Raw genomic sequence first — 24103 nt, 5'->3', positions numbered from 1 at the left:
TTCTAATTAATCTCTTTATTTTTTTTTTTTTTTGTAGCCACAAATATGGAAGAATTATCAAAATATTGAACTGTTCCCACATAAATTTAGCCAGTATTTATTATCTGAAGTCGGATTTACAAAATGTGAAGTAGTCGGTGCACCGTTACATCATTCTCGTGGTTTTCAAAGACCGATTAAATTATTTCATAAAGGTGGTGATACACAGGTAATAATTAATAACCCATCTACTATCGCTATAATTTCAGATGAAAATGTTGCCGATAATGAAGCCGCTGATAATATTAATAATAAATCGGTGACCTCTAGTGAGCATACAATAAATTCTAACGATAAACAAGTTAGTGATGTCGATAGAAATAATGTTATTGCAGATTCGTCAAGTACTAATCAATCCGGTAATAATATTTTAGAAATGATGGAACAAGAAAATGTGGAAAAAGAAGAAGAAAAGGATTTAAATAAAAATAGTGATATAACGGTTAACAGTGCGATAAATAATCATATGGAAATAATACAAAATTGTGATTTAACGGAAGTTTTATCGCAAACAGTCATTAATAATACTTCAGTAAATATTAACAATGAAAATAACGGTATTGACACGAATAATGAATCTTTAAGAAGTTAAGAAAAAATGTAGATTTTCATTTTTGTGTGATTGTATTTTGTAGTGTGTATATTTTTGTAAAAAAAATCTTAAACTTGAAAAACCACTTTTATTTATTTATTTAATTTTACTATTATTATTTTAAAAAAGTCATTTATTCTTTTACATTTAAAAGAACGTAAATAATAATAATGATAACGTAATAATAATGATGATAACAATAAGAATATTTCTGATATTGAGATTAATTTACTAGTAATAATCATTAATTTTTTTTAGCCCTATTTTGTATAAAAATATATAGAAATATATAGAGATATACATTTTAGTTTTGTTACCTTAATTTATTTATGTAAACTGAATTTGTTTTTAGGCTATTTATTTTTATTAACAAGATGTAGAATTTTTATTTCTAATATAAAAGTGCAAATTTTCTTTTTCGTTACATTTAAATATATATACTTTTTTTTTATAACACAGCTGTACATTTACACTCAATTGTTTTATGTTTGGTGAATCCAGGGAGATTCCACATAGAGTCTAGTTTTTGAATATTAAAAAAAAAAAAATAAAATAAAATAAATTAGGTTTGTATAAGAGGAATAAAGTTATTTAAATGCACAATTTAATGTTTTTGATAACAAGCTGTATAAAATAACCTTACTAAAAGTTGTATTTAATCCTTCAGTACATGTACATTTATTATAATTACTAATAAATACACAAGCACATTGCGTGTAATATTAACGTAAAATAAAATTCGTAAAATTAAAATCTTAGTGTTACTTTATTTGATATTTAATTGATTACATTGGTCATCAGATGCTGACGGTTCTGCAACATATCAAATCGCAAAGAAAGCTTTTGACAGTACTATAAAAAAAGTGATTTTTAGCGTTACAATTTTGTGAAAATTTTTCCATAATTTTATTTTAATAACTATTGAAGCATATTATTTTATATTATGAGGAATTAGAGGGGGATTCCTTGCTTCCATTCCACCTTCGATTGAAGTTTTTCATTCGTGTTATACCAAAGTAACATCAGTTTCCTTATATTTGGGAATAAACAAATTGTCTGTCTAACGATTATTTTTTTATGGAAAATACTCTTTTGCATTATAAAATTGTTCCAGTTTATCTTTATTCTTTTTAAGGATGTTTTAAATTTTGTTATATTGTTATGTTTCCTTGGATGTCCTGTAGTTTGATTAATAAACAAAATAGGTGACCTATACTTTATTCAGTGTAACAGCTCCTGTTAACGATGTTATTTATTAGCGATGACCGTCTAGATAGAGATTCATTAATCTCATAACAGTCAGGACAGCCTTTGTAGCTCTTAACATTGAATGTAGTTTAATTATTTTATGAAATAATATGTTTTTATTCAAAATTTTATTATCTCGGAGTAACATTATACTGCCGGTAATGGAATGATGATGTAATTAGATTTTGCCTTCATTAAAACTAACAAAATATATTTTAATCTTAGAAATAGCTATTAATATTAGTCGCTTAGAATTTTAAACGGTTATTAAATTTTCCTGGAAATAGAGTACAGAGATAAATTATTTTTTATCTTTAACTCACACATAAGAAATTGACCGCTAAGTTATAGAAATTATTAGAGAGGAAAATAGCCGGCAGTATAACAAAAACAACACAAAATTTCTGTGATGCATGTACTGAAGAGTTACCTTATATGCTTATTTGTATTTCTTATACGTAATTTACTCACCGTAATTACTACATAATGACCATTACCCGGACTTGAACCCTCTCTTATTAAAAAACGTAATTCTGGTTAAAAATGTTCATAATAAAATTAGAATTTTAGATCTCTGATAGAACAGACTTTTTTTTTAAATATTAAAATAAAACATCAATCAGTAGTACCAGAAAAATAGGGAGAGTTACGAGAAAGCTTGGTTTTACTGATAGTGTGACTGTGTTAAATAGTTTAGTAATTTATCTAACTATATCACATGTTTTAATTTTAGTTTTTTTATTATAAAAATATCTCGCTATACCTTATCATTCTTTGAGAATTTTTTGATTTTTCAGTTCATTAAAATTACCATTTCTAAGTATTCTGTTAGAAATTTCTGTAGATTATTCGAGAATGAAGACAAATATCAAGGGACAACTATTTTTCATTATAAAAGGTTAGTCTAATGTGGTACATGTATTTTCCGCTAAAATATTTGATCTCTGTAATTTCAATAAAAAAAATCTGCCCTTATTTTGACTTTAAAGCATTCTAAAAAATTTCATACACCAAAATTGGAACAGTAAATTAAAAATACATGCGACTCATCAACGCTATTAAATAGATTAAACAATATTGCAAATCATTGAAATTCTGAGCAAGAATTGACCTAAACCGATAAATCAAAAACTGGAAAATTAAGTATTTTACCTGAGAAATATTAAGAATATGTAATTATTTAAAACTTCTTTCCATAATAATGGCATATTTTCATGAATTCAATATTAAACCAAAGTATTTTTTCAGAAAATAAATTATTGATCTTCTTGCTTTTTTTATTTTGTATATAATGTTTCCTGGTATGCGTCATAAAAAAAAAGTTTTCTTTTGATTTTATGTTTATCAAACTTGGAATTTTTGAGATCAGTATTCTTCATAGCATTAAATTCTCTTTATTTACCGTAAAAATAACTAGTGTTTTGAAATCACAATATTATAAGTAAGAGTGCAGTTAGATAAACAATTTATACAACATATCAGTAAATACTAGCACACGTAATTGACTGGTACCACTTTACCTGTATGTGCTTTCATTTTTCGGTCTTTGATAATCCAGATTTTTAATGAAATTAAAAAATGATGAATAACTATTTAATTTGGTAATCTTGCGTTTTCCCATATATTATGGGCCATCTATGCCCATTAATTATTATGTAGGAAGTATTGGAAAATATTTCATTCTTTTAAAATAAGATTCTTGAATAAATCGGGATGGTTGTTAATTATTTATAAATATTTTTAAATTAAACATTTTTCTCTAATCAACATTTTATGTGGAAAAAATAAACATATTTTATTGCAATTACATAAAAAAATAAATAAATAAAATATTTAGTTTCATTAAATTTTAATTAATATATTTTTATTTAGTTTTAATATCAAAAATTAAAAATAACTTTGATCGCTGCTATGTAAATCATTTTGGATTTCTTTGAGAAAACACAGTAAGAGAAAGAGTGTACATATACGTGTAGTTGAAATTGATGACAATGGAGGGAAAAAATTTCAGGAAATTTCATAAATTTTATTTTCTGTTTTACAACATTTAATAATATGTTGGAACTACACAGGCATTTTTAAATATACGCAAATTGTGTATTTGCTTATATGCTTGTTACTTAAAAATTCTCAAGTCAGCGTAAAAAATTATAAACTCTATTAATGTGAAGTAAAAATTTAAATAAAAATTAAATATTTTTAACTTCATTTTTATTGGTGTCATTAAGATAACATAATTTAAGTTATAATTTTTTTCATTTATTTAAAATTTAAAAATAATAAACTGATATTCCAAGTAGCCTAAACATTTATCAATACAAATCAGCAGTTTACTTTCTCATGAAAAAATATGTTTTTCTTGAAAAGGTAAAACGTCTGAAAAGTGTTTTCTTTTGATATGAGTGGGGTATCTGATAGATATTTCATTTAAAAATTTACTTATTATTTCTAAACCCAACATTCCATAGAAGAAAAAAAAAATGTACATTTTTCTTAAGTACTATGTTTGATTTTTAATTAATTATGGTTACTGTGGCAACATATACATAAACAATGGCATATTAAAGACAGGACATCAGCATCTCATATATCAGAATGATTAATCATTATTAAATTTAAAATTAAAAGAAAATTCTAGATATATTACTCGCGGAAGACAATAAAATTAATTAATTTATATGCTATTTGAGTTGTCTTTATTATTTCCCTCCCCATTTATTTTCTTCCCTTCAATGTTGCAGGTATTTTACGTTATGGTTTACCGATATTTGGAAATAAAATGTGTACTTTTTCAGTATGAATAAGCGATATGTTTTTACCACAAAAGTATTATTAAATGTACTGCAACCTCTGTGTTTTAATTATACTTCTGAATTAAGGGAGTTAATACCAATTTATTATTATATTACCAAAAATAAAAATGCCTTTCTCTTTCAAGCCTTTAACTAATGCAATGGATGACAACCAATTTATTCACAAATTTTTCTAAAAATGTATTTTTTTTATAAAATCTTTGTAATGACAAAATAATATTTCCAGAGATTATCCTGGGGTTTTAATTTGGACAAGTATTATCAACACAAATCTTTTAAAACTCTTTATTGTTCCTGATGATCCAGCAACCAAAAAACCTTTGTTTTCCCATTTATGAGGTCTAAGAGGATGGTTTGGAGTCCATGCAAAAATAAAAACGACAATTTTCGAGATTCAAGTCTCCTTTTAATCTTATACATTTCATCCAGCACTGCTCCAGTTTGTTGATCCCTTCCAGATAATAGGATTGTTCCACTTTTGCAAAATAGGCATTTGTTCCTGTAATTACCTCCTCGTTTAAATAAAATCTTCCTGTCAAGCCATTTTTTCTTGTCGGGTAACAAATAGTAGTATGAAGGAACCAAATCTGGAGAGTTCATGTAGAACGAGTTTAAATCCTAATATCAATTTTGCAGCCACAACTGCAGAAGAGTGAATAGAGCAGTGCATTATCTTTGATGGAAAAGGACTTTTTTTGTGTGGGCCAATCATGGACATTTTTTTGCAGCTCGATTTTCAAATAGTCCAATAACAATTCATAATATTTGTGTGTAATCATTGATCCTTTTTCTAAATACTTGATGAGGATTATCCTTCGTAAATCCCAAAAGACAGTTGCCATAATCTTCTTGGTCGAAGGAATGGGCATTGTCTTTGGTGCAAACTCCCTACTGGCAGTCCATTGTTCAGATTGTTCCTTGGTATCAGGTGTGCAGTAGTATACCTGTGTTTCATCTGCAGTGATGAAACCACACTTAAAATCCTGTGGATTTTGCTGAAAAGCTGCAAACTGCTCACACAATATCATTTTTGAACAACTGAGCAATCATGGCATACATCTTGCAGATTAGTTTATCACAGTAAAGTATTGATACAAAATATTATACAATCATTCAGTCAAGATGCACAAAACTCTAGCAGTTTCACATACCTCTTCTATCATCCAACACCATATCATGAATTTTATCAGTCACTTCTGAAGACCTCAACAAGGTGTCCAGAAAATTCAGCATCACTTGTGCGGTTCGAATGTTTTGAAAATACTTACAAAATGTTATAATTGAAGGTACAGATTCACTGTAATATTTATCAAGTTTTTATTTAGTCTCCTGAGTTAATTTGCCTTTCATAAAGTGTTTCAACACATGAAACTCTCTTTCATCCATTTTTTAGAAATCTTTCAACTTGGACATCCAGCAAAAGGTGGTTCTACGTAGTTGATTTGCTGTTGAACATTGTATGCGTCGTTGTCCAATTCAAATTATCCTCTGAACTTCAGAAGCATTATACTTAAAAAGAGTGTTTACAACTCCAAGCATCAAATGCAATTCTAGCTGGGGATGAGATGATATCGTTACTTTCCATATCCTCATTCTGAGCAAGAATCAGCAATAGGATTTTGTGCAAGAATCTGATGCAATTTTCATGTAATTTCTCATCTTATTTTTTACTCTTGGCTGCTTTCCACGCCTCGTATTATTTCAAACAACTTGAGAACGTTCACAGCGTAGTAGCATCATGTAATTTGTTTGTATATGCAGTACACCTTATACAAGAAAAACAGCTTGAATGAAACATAATCCCTGCTAACAGTTAATTTCTAGTCTGTGGTGACTGTGAATCTTGGCAACTCATTAATCTTCTATAACAACCACAGTTTTGACATATTTAGACATGTTCTCATGATTTTCTTTTATCCCTTCTGCCAAACCAATGATAAGCAGCTTTTTAACTTCTGAATACTTAAATTTATTTGCAACAGTGCCATATTTGTATTTTTTCACAGTTTCCATCTTGGTGCATGCGCATCTGTACTCTTCGTTTGCGCTATTACCTCTTCTGGTTCACTTTATAAAGACATACATATCTTCAAAAAGACTCCATCAACATCTGTACCTTTTTTACACGACCAAGCACTTCATTACGAGTCCTTTGTAGTTTGACAAAAAATTTTCTACAGGGAATTTTATTTGTGGAACAATTAACATCAATTACTGAACTCTGTTATGTTTTAAACAATTAGTATGTATTAATTGTATTGAAAAATTAATGTATTTTTGAATAATTCACAGGTTTACATAGTAAACTAATTAAAAAACTTTAAAAACTTACTGTATTAAAATATTGATTTAATATAGTAACCATTAGGTTTTTTGAATGAACATGTATTTGGCAATGTTTAAATATGTCTTTCAGTTTGCTATTATTATATTATAAAGTAAAAAAATTTAAATTTGTTTTATACCTCCTTACAATTTGGGGGAAAAAGAGGTAGGTCCATATTTCTTGTGCATGAAATATCACTATGTCTTTAAGTTGCACTTTTCTTCACACTTCACACAACGAACAACAAAGTAAAAAGTTAAATGTCTGTATAAACTAAAGATGACTAATACTCCTGAGCTTGAGAGCAAATCACTTTTAATTCTTGAAGGTCTGAATACTTCTCTCATGTTATTGACAGGAAATCTGAAAATAGAAAGTACCATTATATATAAATATGGTTGCCTCAAACATGGTTTGAGGCATATATACACAAATACAGGCTGTGTGTGCAGGTGCCAGCATGGTACTGCTGTGCCACCTCCACTGTCAGGTGGCCTTATCAATACTTACTACTACGTATATAGATTGTAATCTATGCATTGAGTTAACTAATTTATTTATACTCAACTAAAATAAGTAATAAATTCTCTAATATTCAGATATTGTACTTGCCATCGTAAGTATGTTGCGGATACAGAAACTCTCCTTGAAATTTGTTCAGTTGCTCTCTCAGATATTGTCTGCATGTTTTTGTAGTCAACAGCGATGTCCAAAGTCTGTGTGTGTATGGCAAATACTGATGTCTCAATTTCAAACTTTAGCTGTTTAGGTCTTGTCTTAAACGAACAAATTTTTTTGTACAGAGGAGTCAAAAATGTTGTCCAATCTCTTATTATATTGTTACTTTTAATGTTACACCGCTACAAAAACTTGTAATGTGGCAAAAGGCTATGGTTTTACATGTGCACTCTTGAACACACTCACCCAATCTTCAGGCATCTCAATTCTGATTTTGGTATTTACCAAGCCAATTTTTTATCACATTCAAGATACGAGTGATCCCTTATTGGGTATGTAATTACAACAGATTTTAATTGTTTTTTTTATATGTTCTGTGTAGTGTAGATAACACATGATCAAATAATTTTTTTTCTGTCCACCAGCAGTCACAGATTATGTGAAGGTTTTCATTTTCAGTACCTAGCTCTTGATTCATAAAATTATCTGAATATGAAACAACTTCATTAGATTCTTTACTGCCCTCAGATTCTGGATAAACATAAAAATATGACCTGTTATCTGAAAGCTTGTGTATATTAAATGAATAAACTGACAGTTTAGTAGTATACCAAATTTATACTAATATTTGAACAAGGCAAATTTTTCTGGAAGTCCATAAAAATAGTTTCCGTGTAGACAAGCTTCCTGTTTTTTTTTTGGCATAAAAACACTGTGCTTTTCTAAGATGCAATTGGTATTGAACCTCAATATCATGAATTTCTTATAAAATTTTATTTTTTTACAATTCACTTGGTTAAACTTTAATGATTTTATTGTGCAGTTACAGGTCGAACACCTATCACTCTTGGGATAACCAAAACTATGTTTCATATGACACAATGTTGTTTGGATAGTTTTCTTTGTACATTGTGTGAATCTTTTTAACATTAAGGTCTTTTGATAAGTAAATTTTCCTTGACTTTTCAAACTATAATTACTCCCTCTTCCTTTAAATGATGAAATATGTTTTTGTGTCTGCCAAGCCTATCTTGTGGAGTACTACCCATTTCTTTCAAAGATTTCTGAATATTTTCTAATTATTTTTTTTTTATATGCCGTGCAACAAAAGAAAAGCATTTTGGCAAATGATCTGCTCTTCCAAATATCATTTTTCATAACTCTCACTTGTATTTGTAGCTTTTCTCATGAAAATTGGCCTCATTCTGTCCGGGCCGTCTTCTAGATATATTGACAACAGAAACCAAGCCACAAAATAGTAAATAGTTTGCTTATTCCAATCACCTAAATTATTAAAATCACTATGCTACAAGAATGATTTCAAAACATTTATTTTTACAATTATACAGATTCCCTAGCTTGCCCAACTGGGTACATATTTTTTTACTACCATCTGTTACTGTGCCAAATGACTTCCACTTTTTAGTAAGATTTTTAAATAATTGACTGTGCTCATTTACAGATAACTCATCATTGGAAGCATTGACATCCATTATGTTGAAAACAAATCACTTACACTTGCACAGTAAAACAATATAACTTTATCATATTGATGCGATCAGAGCACATCCACACTGTACGTAGCCCATGTTTTTACTGGAAAGTAAGGTTATACAAGTTAGCGAACATCACCAATACAAATTATTATAATATAGAGTAAGATAGGCTTGTATTATTGGACTTATCCTATTATCCAGTAGTACAGATTGGACTAACCTAATCTCCTTTGTCCCCAGTACACCTATTTTAAAAGCAATATATATTCATTATCTATCACTGTCTTCTAGAAATCATAGTTTTACCCTAGACTACATTACTTAAGTTAAACGTTGCAAGCATAAACCGAAATTAACCAGAAAGTGGACTAACCCCCTTTTTTCCCCAGTGTTCTTCTGTAAGGTTGTCTATAAGCAGTAGACTGCTGAAAGATTAGTTCAAAATTTTAAGTAAGTGTATAAGCAGTTTGTAGTATATCAAGTCAATTAACAAAAAGATAAATTGTTATTCGCTATGATATCTTAACAATTATTTGCCTAGTTTTGATAATGAAATGCCAAAATAAATAAAGTTTATTTTTAAAATTTCACTGTGAGAACCGTATAGCTTAGCTATTTATTACAAAATATAATTTAGTCAGCAATGAAAAATATTATGTTAAAGTGATGAAATAAAATATTATTTGTTAGCTCTTTAAGTTTAACTGCCCATTTAATATTTCAGTTATCTTGAAAATTTATATAAACAAATTTTTTCTCACAGTTCAATAAATTTAGCAGAAGAATAATTATTTAAATCACCACAACAGTTTCATTCCAGTGATGTCTAATATATTAATTTAAAAAATGAATATAGATACAAGTAAATATATGGAACATTTTGATCTCTCTCTCTCTCTCTCTCTCTCTCTCTCTCTCTCTCTCTCTCTCTGTGTGTGTGTGTGTGTGTGTGTGTGTGTGTGTGTGTGTGTGTGTAAAGTACACTGTTGAAAAAAATTGCTTGGTAACTGATGGACCGATTCAGTTAATGTGGATTATTAAATTTAAAATAAAGGCCTTTGCCCTTTCTCTCTCAATCAAATTAAAAAATAGTCAATTTTTTTAGCTTAAATTATGAAAATCTCTCATGTGATTATATTCCATTAATTTTTTGTTAGAATAATAATGAGAGGAAGAAACATACTTTTTTTGTATATTTATATTGCCTTAATTAATTAAGTTGAATAAATATAAAATATTTTTATACATTTATTATTATGTTTTATAAAATTTCAGCGGCAATTAAATCATGTATTTTATTGTAAAAAAGTATTAATGAAAGTGATTGTAATTTTGTTGTGTATTATAAAAAAAAAAAAAAATCAAATTGTTATTGCATATATTATGAAGTGTGACCAAAAAATAATGAGAATTATAATTTTTACTTTAAAAAGTTTACTTTTTTGCCTATTTTGAAATTGTATCTTACAAAATAGTCAGTCGTCCCTCAGAGATGCGATACCTTTTTTACGACAGCATTTCTTCCAACCCTCAAAATATTTGTGGAAAACTTGAATTTTTGGTAGAGCTTTAAGTTCACTTAGTGATTTTTTTTCTTTATTTTATCTCCCATTACAAATTGTTCTATTAATATTATCATAATCATTTGAACCATAAAAAGTCACAGGGTGCCATGTCTGAAGAATGCAAATGCTACATCATCAATATGGTGTTATTCTTTGCTAAATAATCTTAAATTAATAGTGAACAGTTAGCTGGAGTATTATCATGGTGTAAAATCCAATAATTTTTGCCCTACACATTTTTTGTCATTTTCTTCAGATTGCCCTGCATAAAACTACTAAGAATTGTTTGTTGACTATACAACCTTGTGGTAAGAATTCATATTTGGATAACACCATTATAATTCAAAAAATAGTAACAGCTTTTATTGGAATGATCATATCGTTTCGATGTCACACCCTTGTTTCGATGCTGAATAATCAGCCTTGTCTGCTAGTAATTGTTCTGCAATGATGTCATTTTTGTTGAAAATTTAACATTTTATGTGTTATGACATCCAACTCTTTTGTCATGTATCCTTCTTGAAACAATTTGTACCACTGATAAACCCTAGGGTATCAATATAATATCCATCATCAAAACGCTTCTCTAAACTTTTCACCAATTCACTGCACTTTATTTCATTTTTAACACAAAATTTAATTTAGATTCTTTGTTTCATCATTTTCAAACAAAATAAATCACCATTTGTAATAAAATGACCTAATTACCTAGCTGTCAAATATGAATTGTTGGTGTATATGGCTAAAAATATTGATGTATATATTATAGACAGTGCTACTATCTCGTCGGGAAAAATATGAACTCAGTTGAAAAGACAGCGCTCAGAATAGAAGGATTCTCATTATTTTTTGATGATTTATATAAACAAATTTAATAATAAAGTTGTTTATGTAAATGATCAATTGCTATGATCATTTAGCCCGAATGGAAATTTGTAGCATATAAAAGATACTACCATGCCTGACCAGGATTCAAATCCAGGACCTAAATGTAAATGTTATATTTCTTACTGTTGTGGTTGTAGTCCTACAATTTTTTATTCTGTAACGTGTTTGTTGGTTTTCAATAAACTGGATAATTTTGTTTTAAAAATAATGTAATAATTGCAATAAATAAGTCACTAGTGAAAGGAATTTTCTACAGTAGAGGAATGTGATGAATTTTAGATAAAATAGTGTCTGATAGTTGTCCTGTAGCATCCTCAAGGATGTTAAAAAATAATTAGTGTAATTTTAACTGGATTTTTATGCCCATTGTTACCGTGTTTCTTTGTCATTGGGGTTAAATTAATGACATTGTTTCAGGTATGGTTACCCTAAGGGTAGACAGACCAAACTGTAATAGGGTTTTAAGTAATATAATTTAGTGTTTAAATGGTTTTTAAATGTTTACTTAAAGTAAACATTGAAAAATGTCGTATATTGGAGTGATGTTTTTTTTTTGTTTTTTAAATAAATTAATATATTTTTTATATTTGTAAGTTTTGTTAAAGGATTTAATGTATAAATTTATTTTGTAAATAATTCTCTTTATTTATGTATTATAAATATTATGTATTTATTTATTTAATAAATCCTGGTTGTACTATCTTCAGTAGTTCTCTTAAGTTTTTATTTTCTAAACCCCCTTTAACAGTAGAGGCTACATTTCAGTTACATAAGCAAATCACCATTGATTTCATTTAATTTTTGCATATCAGAAAACCCATCTATTAGATCATGGGACGTGTTAATAGATATATGATGTAAAGGGTGTAAAGAAGAAAAAAAAGGGTCATACAATACATTGAATTTAATGTTTTATGTAAAGTTTTATTAATTTAATCATAACCAACCAGTTGGTTCTGCACAAAAAAAAAATAGTCTCTAAAAAATTTATCTTTAAAACTGTGAATATTATTTTCTTATTTAATATTACTTAGAAATACTGTGATAAATTTGTTGTATCTTATACAATAAAACGTTTTTTCAAACGTAATAATTCTGTGATATTCAAATTAGTCTCTTATGTATCTATATCTATATTATACCCATTATTTGTCTTTAATTTCAGTCGATTTAATCTTTTTTACGTAGTTTATAAATTTGTAGATATGTGATTCTTTAGGACTTCTTTTAAATGCCCTAGGGGGCATTTAAAAGAAGGACTTGCAGTTAGTTAGAAGAATTTTTCTATAAAAATGCATTTAACAGCCTTTTTTTGCCGTTAAAAATTTTGTCCAAGTTATCTTACACAAACTTTGAACAATAACCATACATAAAATGTGACTGTCAAAAAGAGTTTGGTAAATAATTTTTGAAAAATTATAATACCTTCATTTCTGATCGGTTTGCAAAGGAAATAAACTACCTGCATAATGTAGTCTGTTAGTTTTAAGACAACTTTTAGAAGTATATGATTATGCTGTTAATAGTAAATTTGTAATTGAAAGAGATTAGATTTTAAATGATATAATTTTTTCTTATTATATGAAAGACTAAAATTTTTATAAAAACATACTTATTTTTTACAGCTGAATTTGGATCGATTAAAAAAGTCAAATTCATTAACAGCTTTTACGTTCACCACATTTTCTTGAGCTTTTTTTTGGAAAGCCAAGTATTAAGTGAGTAAAATATACGTAACTATTGAAAATATCAAGCGGGGAATTTTTTTAATCCGATTTCTCGATCCAGAAAACTAAAAATTTTTTGTTCCAAATTATAATGTCATTATTAAAGATTATCAAAGACAAAAAAATGTATTCTATAAATCCTATCAGTTTTCTTGTTGTATGTGATATTAAGAACCATTTGCACATCATTTGGCATGTGCGCAGTTTCACTCACAACAATGGGATCAAGACCTGGCCAGTTTCACTCGTTCTGCTAGCGCTGTACAAAATTTTGTAGCTGTATTGTGAAATGGAGTAATTTTAATTTGTTTAAAATTGATAAAATAAAATTGAGAGTCCTGCTGACTGAGGTACGATCGGTCATATGTTTTTTGATCGCAAGGTTTTCATCCTGTGGAAATTCATCGTAAGATTACTGCCATGTATGGTGACAGTGTAGTGAATGAAGGAAACGTAAGGAGATTGTGTTGTTTATTTACGGTAGGGAGAACTTCTGTTCATAACAAGCAGGTTCAGGACATTCTACTCTCATTACCGAACAGCTGAAAGAGCAGACCGACAGACCAGTGTTTCATATTAGACAAACTATTGATAAATATACTGTATGTTCACAATCTGTTACATGAAAGCGATGACAACATGAAGATGTGTCACGATTTGACAAATTCTTGAATTTTGGAGGTGACTATGTGGAAAATAGCTTAAAAAATGTAGATTATGATGCGTATATTAATGTTAAAATAAATACAAAATATTTTTATAAAACAAAAACTGTTTTTACTTTCTGGTCGACTCTCATAAAAATATAAACTATATCTTTTCATTCACTTCTAGAAAGTTGTTTTACAAAGAAATGTTTTGTGGAATGGTAAAATAAATGTCATTGCAATAAGATTAATTACAAGATATCCTTTATTCTCAAAGATGTAAAGGCTTATTTTAAATTCATTTAATGATGTATTTTTAATTTGTTTCTATACATGATTTTGGTAACACTAATCAGGTTTTCATTTAGAACGATACCAAAAATTTTGTTGATTGACAAACCAGAAATAGTTGTTTGATATCTATAAAATGTGAATTATATCTGTGTTGTCGTTTATTTTTCATTGTTCATCAGATTATTTGATCATTCAGTTTTTAGTTCTTGCACTATCTCTATCTAAGTTATAAGGTTGCAACTGTCAAGTACTTAGGCTTTTTATTACATCATATCTCTTAATAGTATAGCTTTTAATAAGCGATTCCTATACTGCCTGCAGATTTTTTTTTGTTTACATTGATCGTCTATGCTGAAGGAACATGATTATGACTACCTTGTATGAGATAATAAAATTTTCTGCACTAATTTTCTTTATTAGAATCATTGTTTTTGAAATTTTTATTTGCAAAACTACTTCTCCGTTCCACGATAAGACAAATAACAAGAGTTGGCTGGTGGTCACTTTTATTCTCCAGTGTTACCATAATGTTGCACAGACACAGTTTGAATATTCAAAGAATTTCATCTTAAAATTGAATAAAATTAGCTGTAAAAAGTTCAGGATAAAAAATATTATGCATTTAACAATAAAATTTATGCATATTAACAATCAATCTCGAATTAGTCTTATATATTTGTTATTTCCTTTAATAAATAAAATGATTTATTTATTGTTATATAAATGTAAAAATGCGTGTTTTTATTGTTATTTTTGGAAAAAAAAAAGCTTTACTCACTTACCTAAAAAGGTTCCTGAAAATTAGCACTTTTTATAGATGTAAATATTCTTTATATTAAAAAATTAAATTAAGTTTAAAAAAACCTGTTCGAAAATTGAAAATGTTTTATAATTTTTTTATTTTCTTTATTAATTTTTCTTAAACTTTAATTTTTGTAAAAGGCAATACCAAAATTAAAGTTTACTGAGGGTCTGGACTAAACAAGGCTCTGTTTTAGGTACATCATTGTCCTTGTTTATCTTTTTTAAAGGTGTGTATATATTATGCTGCTAGATCCTCCATGCTAAGGATAATGAAGAAAAATGGTTAGTGAACCATTGATGGTATCTAATATTGGGAGAATTCCCTACAGACAGACTTTGTGGCCTTTAAAATAGTGCATGTCAGATAAAGCCTAACCTTATTTTACTAATTTGTTGGTAGTTTTTCAGTTTTCACCTATATTATTTCTTTATTTATTTCACCTTTATTATTTCTTAACAACTCGGTTTATGTTTTTTTTTTTTTTTTGCTATTGCATTTTATTTCACATTGAGATGTGTTAAGTGTTTGGTGCCATTCAAATGGTATCCTTTCATACAATTGCTTATATTATACTTTGAGAACTAGAATAAATCAAAGCTTTAATGCTTCAGTATAACCAGGATTTGCCTGTAATATATGTAATATTGAGTCAGTATTTTTTAAAAACTCACATTTTATAAAAATTATGTATAATCTTTTTTTTATTTATAAGATTTTTGTAGTATAGATGAATAAAAAAAGAATAAAATATTTTTTAGATATATAGAATTGTAATTTGTATTTTAATATTGTATAAATATAAATACATTGTTTTATTTTGTATTATAATAAATTATAATAGTACTGAACAGTTAAAATTAAAATGTACAATTGCACAATATAATTGTATAATTTTTATTAAATGCACATATTTTTAGTATGTCAATAAATAATTTTAATAGTTATATTATATAAATTATTTTCTTGTATTAAATTAATTATAAAAACAATTAAAATTTGTAATTTATGTATGGACATAATGAGCTGTGCCATAGATTAATTAATATACGATTTTAATTAATTATTTAATTGTATATTATTGTTAATTTAATTTGAGATAAGAGAACTTTTTATTCTTAAATCTTTTTTATGCTTCTATTTAATATTATGAAAACAATAACGAGTGAGCTAGAGAGGTAAGTAGATGAACCACTGCCTTCGTGTTTTTTTATTTAATAGTCTTTGTGAAAGTGCCAACAATTGGTTGAGCATAAATGGTGGGAAATAGAAAAAAAAAAAGCTAAATATTCATTTTGATAGTATGTTTTATACCAGCTGTTTTTAAGATTAGGTTTTTTTTTTCCTTTGGTCACACTCTAATTTCTAACGGGTGTTTGAAATAGGATGCAACCCTAAGATTACGAAGGTAGAAGTTATGCATAGGTAAATTTTATTCCTCCCTACACGTCAGTTGGCAACACTGTACTCAAGGTTAGTAGCTTGTAACAGTTGAAATGTCCTTGTACACTAGTGCTATACCAGTATAAATTCATCTCTTATTATGTTAAATAAGTCGTTTTCCAAGGACAAAAGTATTGAGACTTATTGTGCGTATAAATCTTACAAGCAAGTGAAAGACAAGTTTCAGATAAAGTTTCCCAATTCTTCAACCCCTAATAAATCGACAATATCATGTTTGATTTTAATAAATTTTGTGAGACTGGGAGTGTACATGATTGGAAAAGCACAGGTCGATTGTCACTCTAGATCATGGATACCGGTGTTCTTTGGTAGTTGGGTTTCAATTAACCACACATCTCAGGAATGGTCGAACTGAGACTGTACAAGACTACACTTCATTTACATTCATATATATCATCCTCTGAAGTATTATCTTAACAGTAATTACTGGAGGCTAAACAAGAAAAAGAAAGAAAAGATCGACTGTCTCTGTTAACAGTAGAAGTTCTAGAGGATGTAAAAGAACGTTTTGACACGCTCATCCAGAAAATTGCTCAGATATGGCTGGGTTTTCACTATCTACAGCTTCAGGACTACTAAAAAATTACAATCGCATCGATGTCGTTCAAGAACTGAAAAAGTAGACCGCAGAAAACGTTTACAGTATTGTCATCGTTTCATTTCTCTAGTTGATAACTACTTAAAATTATAGATTGTTTTTATTTCAGCAATGAGGCGTAGTTTTACTCGGATGGCTACATTAACAGCCAAAACTGCAGAATATGGAGCACTGAAATTCTTACACGTTTCACAAACAACCATTGCACATGTAAAATTGGTGTGCGCTCTCCCGGCATCATGCAATAGGGCCTTTATGTTTTGACAAATCTGTAGACTGTGTGGTTTATCACAGCTTAATAGAACAGTTTATTGCCATGTTAGATTCACACAAATGAGAATGTTGGTTCCAACAGTATAACACAACGTGTCATCAGTAATGAAACACTGGATATGTTACGGGAATTTTTTGGCCATCGTTTGATATCAAAAGGGTTGTGGTCTCCAAGATCACCAGATTTTACATCAGCAGATTTTTTTCTTTTGGAGTTTTTTACAAACAATCCTCATACACTTGATGAATTGAAGGCTAACATTTAAAGAGATGATTTCAAACATTCCAAAAAGTGGCTGCAAATGGTATGAAACATGTACGAACCTGCATCAGGATCTCAGGAAATCATTTTGAATATCTATAGTATTAAAGGTAATTTGAATATTGTATAAATATTTTATTAAATTAGCATTTTTGTAATAAATTCATGTCATCAACGTGGTTGTGTTATATTTGAAATACTGGTTATAATGAGGATTATAATGCCGACTCATTTTTTTTTCCAGTAATCAAAAACTTCAGCATTAAAAAATACATAAGGTTTTTATTTATGGAAATTTTTAATTGATTAAAATTTGTGTGAATTTTAGGAATATAATTACGATTTATGAATTATGATAGTTATTTTTCTTTTGTTATATACCAGCACTAAATCTAAAGTATCTGAAAAAAGCTGGCAAAGTATTGGATGATTTTATGACTATGCTGGTCAAGTTATGATTATAAAAATAAAATTTAAGCTTCAAAATTCCCAAATTTTGAGTAATTTTTTTTTAATTTACGGGCTTCTTTACTCTTGTATGGAAAAAATAGGAAAATATGTTTTTTAAAAACGTGATCCCTAACAAAAAAAAATTAATTTAAAAGAATTGTTTAAAAATTTGAATAAATGAAGTGTAACTTTTATGAAAGTAATGAAAAAATTTGCTTCTCAATTTGGGTCCGGAATATAAATTACAATGCTACTTTAATTTTAATAGGCCTTTTAACTGATGAAAAATTAAAAAAAAAAAATTTTTGTTAATAAGAGTTAGAACAAATAAACAAAAAATATATTTTTTAGAGTTAGAGGATTAAATTTTAAGAAAACATTTTCTAAAAACATTCATATACAGGTTAAGCCTAACAAATTTGCTTTAATAAATATATATTTTTCTCAAAATGCCTCTGAAGAAAATCTGAATTTTTTACTACTGAATTTTTTTACTGATATCCCCCACCCCCTAATCAATTTTGAAAAAAAAGATTAATAGTATCAGTGTCCCATACATAGAACTATTTGAAGAAGATCAGCTCAGTCAATCCTGAGATATAAGGCCAAAAACAATGCAACAGACATACATATGTTTTTTTGGTCTAGATGACCTGTTTGGACCCTCAAACATAAAGTTTTGCAAAAAAAACTCGATACCCCATTTTTGATTACACCATACTTTCCCATTAATATAGCTATTCTAACTGTATTCACCAGGAAAGTTTAAGTTTAAGTTAAGAAATAACTTAATTTAAAAAAAAACTTCAGTAAAGTTATTTCTGTGGTTGAATATGAGACTTCGGTCACTAAAAGTCCTATCAACCCTGGCCTACCACATGCGATCAGTGTGGTAGGCCTTCCGACTAAAAACTGGCCATGACTATCTTGCTTGTAACCTTCGCCGCATTCATATACTGTCATTTCCAACCGCTGTGCGGTTGGGAGACAATGGATGCTGATCACCTGACACATTGTTCGGTCCTGGGCCACACCCGGTTGGATAAGAGCCTGGAGTTCATAGCAGCCTGTATCTATTGGTCAGCACGTTGCCAAAGGGCTCAACAGCCAAGGATAGGCATTGGCTAGTGAGTAAATAATTAAATGTTCTGACAATTAGCAAATTGAAATAGAAAACGACATGGTAAAGATTGCATAAGTTTACCATTTTTGTTATTTAAATTTTTATTTCAAATACGCCATACGGTTTTTAAATATTAATGAGGTGATTATGCGATACTTAGAGCACAATTGTAGGAAAAATAAAAATTTTCAGAAAAAAAATAAGCTGAGAACACAGTTGTAGGACTTTACTGTCATGTAGCTTATTTCTGATGCACAGCTTATCTGCACATGCACAGATAACTTAATTCAAAATATTTATTGTTTTATTTAATTCAATTATTCTAACTAAAGCATGCACGCATACCGTATTTCATTCGTGTGGGTATGGTGATACTTGCAGCCACTTTAAATATTATTCATTTATTTAATTCTGCTGCTCACCTGTGACATCACAACATAACAGACAACTACAACAGCAGTCTGGCTGCCCAGTGGGATGTGGGGTGTTGAAGGGAGGGGCGGCTGGGTTAAGACCCCACTTTGATGGGGAACGAATTTGTGGATCCAATGAGATGCTAATAGAAAAAACTGCAATGATAAAGATCCTCTGTACTGCCTTCTGTAACTTTTCAAAATTATTACTATTTTTTTGGAGTGGGGATACAATTTAGCAGAGAGATTTTTACACAAAAGATGTTTTTTTTATAATTGTTCACAAAATTAAAAAAAAAAACCAACGAAAATCAACCCTTATATTACCATCTTTAACTCTTCAAAAAATTAAAACCATTTTGGAGGGGAGTGAAATTAGCAAAAACGTTTTTTACTGTATTAATATTCACAAAAATATATATAACCCTAATTATGCAAAATCTGGAGATGTTTCTGTTCCCCCCCTGTAACCCCCCACCCACTCTTGACCTTCTGAACTGAAAATTTAATAGCATCAATGCCCCTACTATACAAATATTATAGCCAGGTTTGGTGAAAATCGGTCAAATAGTTATGGAGATATAAGGCGATTTACACGCCAACATACACACATTCTTTTGTGGGAATTTTGATGCCATTTTTCGGTTTTCTGGGATTCTTAGAAATTAATTCGTCAAGATTCAATGAAAACCAGATATACTCAATTTTGACTGATCACCATACTTTACCTTCTATATAGCTGCTATATAGACGGGAAGTATAAATTCAGGTACAAGTCGACTGCGACCAAAATTATACTGTAATTAGAATATAATTGTTAAAAAATAAGAAAGAAGAAAAAAAATTTTTACTAAAATCATAGATCTTATTTGACTTTCTTGCATGGCAGTTACCTCATACAACATTTTTAATTACAACTTGAAAAATCGTATAAAAGTATCAGAGATTAAAAAAAAAATTAAGAAAATATTTAAGTCAAATACTACGGGAGTCATTTGTTTTAAAATTCCCATGTTGTGTATGTTGTTGTACATACAACATACAACAAAACATCTGCACGTTATCATCACCCGGATTTTTTTTATGAGAAAAAAATAATAAAAGTAATTAAAACTAATAGGTAAAAGTAAAACTTAAAACTAATAATAAAAAAAAATAAATAAATAAATAAAAGCAAAAACAATTTAACAACGCCCGAGATGGGTGTAAAAGGCCCATTCTCGGATAACAAAATCACTAAAATAATATAAAAAGGCTAAAAAAAAAAAAATAAAACTAGGTTAAAATTAAAATTAAATAAAACTTAGAACTAATATAAATTATATAATAAAAAATTAAAATAAGTTAAAAAAAATAAAAAGGTGAAATAAAACTTAAAACTAATATCACAGACAGAGTCTTTAAAACAAAAGCTAAAATAATAAATAAAAAACTATATAAAATTTAACTAATTCGGATAGGGAGTGTAAAAGGCTCCCTACTCGGATAACAAAATCAAACTTATTAAAAACTTTTCTAGTATAAGAAATATATCAGACATTATTAAATTTTTTGGGTTAACCCTACACTACACAAAAAAAGAAACATCGGTTTAAAACTTCATTATCATTGCACAAGACACCACGGATGTTTCTGGGTAGTTAAATTTACGACGCAATGCCGCATAACATATGCGGTCCACAAGTATGTGGTGTACAGTCATGCGGCAGTTGCATCGTGCGCATAGGGGTGCTTGTCCTCTTGTCATCAGATACTCGTGTGTCCTATCCGCAACCGACAGAGGACTACTTCCTCACGCCGAGATTTTCTACATGAGGAGTCCCACGGCAACACAAAATCTTAAATCTGCCGGAGTTTATTATCTACAGCAGCCATCCAGTCACCTTGCCGCCTTGATCTTAAAGATTGTTTTACATAATTAGTAAAATCAGAAGTAGCAACTCGGGTGGTGAAAGGAGGTCGATTGCACGCATCTTTGACAGCAGAATCTGCATGTTCATTACCTGTAATCCCTACATGGCTAGGGACGCAGCAAAAATGATGTACAGTTTTTTTTAACATCTGCTTCATATTGCAAATGCGATAGTGTAAATGTTATTCTAGCTGTAGAATACAATATTGTATTTTAATAAATCTTATTTATAATCGTTCTTAGATCCTTACTATTTTCTTTGATGATGCTAATTTCTTATCAGAATTGCATTTCTTAATTGTTAGATAGGTGTAATATAAGCGGTAGCATTTTTAAACATGCAGACATTTATTTACATCATCGGCAAAATAATATTTAAAATAATTTTTGAGGTCCTTTTGTCTGATTCTGTTACAAATTTTCCATCATATGTATCCCAAACCCTTTTACTAGTCGATGATTTGTATGCATAATATATTTCTTTAAAATATTTAACAGCTTTTTCATTTTTATTTATATCTGGTTGATATAACCAACATAATTTGTAATATGACCTTTATATCTGGTCGCTGCAGTCTTGATATAAAGACATTATATTAATATTCATATTTTTAGCACATATTAATTGCATACATTTTGGATGTAGCAGCATAACCTGTTTTCATTAGGCATTGTTGTTCTATAACATATATTAATACAGATAAACAATTTTGATAAAATATTTCCATAATATTGTAATTTTATATGATATATTACTTTTATAATTTGTTTTTTAAACAATCACGATAATATTTAAAAAGAAAAAACTGTTTATTAAATTAAAGAATAATAAGTAAAATTTTAAAAAATTCTCTACATCTGAAATTAATATTTAATAATCATATGTAATAATTTATTCAAAAATAAAGTGACACAGCAAAACATAATGATGTAATTCACAATAGTCTATTTTTATTTAATCTGAAAATTATTAAGAATTTATTTCTTTAAAGTATAAAATCAACAAATTATATTATAACATAGAATACATAACATGATGGTAATTGAATCAATTTAAAAAGATTGCAGCTTTGTTTATTGTTTTGTTGCAATTTTTTTAAATTAAGCCATTTACCGTGTTATAGATTTCAATGAAAAAGCAATTATTTGTATTGTTACCTTCCCATTTTGTATAAAATTGAAGAAAATTATTAAAATTTGTAAGTTTGTGTAATTAAGCGTAAATTTTTTTTTTAAACTAATTTTTTAATAGTTCACATTTTAAATTCATGTCATATTGATTTCAGTTGTTCATACAATCATTTTCAGTAATTGGTGCTGCTATTAGTCAGTCTTGTGCCCACTGATGTTATTGCTGGCAGTATTGTACTTAGAATATAGTAGAAAAATGACTTATATTTTATAAGTCATTATAATTTATTATTTTTTCTTTATGTATGCATAAAGTTGCCCATATTATCTCATGCCCCCCTAGTTTTATGTGTTTTATCATATAGAATTGCTTATTGTTTGCATGTAGAATTATTGTTCTATATATTTTAAAAAGATCTCTATTGGGAGAAAAAAAAAAAAAATATATATATATATATATATATATATATATGCAACCAAAAAAGTACACTTTCAGAATATCCATAAAATGAAAAATATCCATCAATTTATATGGACATATTACTAAAACTTTATATATACATACATCCACAGAGCAATAATATGTGAAGGATCCTGATACCCATAAGAACACCTCTCTAAACATCTGTGCCCTCCACTAGCTAATGTTTCTTACCCTCAAAATCTCAACACCCTAAACCCACCTCTTCGCCTCCTTTGACATCCTCAGGCGTGCCTGTCCATTTAAAGTCGAGTAATTTTTTGCTTCCATTTTCTTTGTCTGTTTTCATTTTGGTTGCGATAACCGTACAACATAATGAACCGACTGGTTATTTCGGTGTTTTTTTTACAGCTTTTCTTTCCCTAACCTTTGAACAGCTAACTCCAAATTACAAGGCTCCAGTGCCAATCCGCTCCAGATATTTTATTCACGCTTACCTGGTGCCTATCTATATAGTCAGGATTTGATTTAGTAGAATGAGTTCAAGGACATACAGCAAATCTTCCACAGGACATTAAATGTTTATATAAACTGCATCTCGCTTTGTTGAGGTTTTGACACGTTTAGGATGATCAAATTTAAACATTAAATTGTAAATCACCGCACAACTGTATTTTAAACTTCCTCAGAAGTCAGGATCAATCTGTTACATTTGAAGGTTTGTTATTTACAAGTTAATAGAAACTAATTTTTTACGTGCTCTCAACTTCTTGCCACCGGCATTCAGGAAATGTTGTACTATATCAATTAATTCTTTTGCAGCCTTTTTAAACAAATATATTATGTTCAAGCTTATTAATGACCTTATATTGTGAGCTTGTATGGTGAATTAATCATAAAAAAAAAAACTTATATCAATTTAATAAATTGTTCACTGTTGA

At 28.5% G+C, this 24103-nt stretch overlaps 1 protein-coding gene across 2 annotated transcripts in view; it reads left to right on the top strand.

Moving 5' to 3' along the window:
• The window catches only part of LOC142334118 (7SK snRNA methylphosphate capping enzyme-like), a 56405-nt gene extending 40489 nt beyond the window's left edge, over positions 1-15916 (top strand). For both annotated transcript variants that reach the window (XM_075381843.1, XM_075381842.1), the window contains exon 7: positions 38-15916. In XM_075381843.1, the coding sequence (XP_075237958.1) occupies positions 38-631 (594 nt within the window). In that variant the 3' untranslated portion in view covers positions 632-15916. The remainder of the gene's footprint in view (positions 1-37) is intronic.
• Positions 15917-24103: the final 8187 nt, after the last annotated feature.

The sequence above is a fragment of the Lycorma delicatula genome, chromosome 13 (assembly GCF_047948215.1).
Source record: "Lycorma delicatula isolate Av1 chromosome 13, ASM4794821v1, whole genome shotgun sequence".
NCBI classification, from domain to species: domain Eukaryota; kingdom Metazoa; phylum Arthropoda; class Insecta; order Hemiptera; family Fulgoridae; genus Lycorma; species Lycorma delicatula.
The sequence above is the reverse complement of the archived record's forward strand: the minus strand, read 5'-3'. Positions and strand labels throughout refer to the sequence as shown.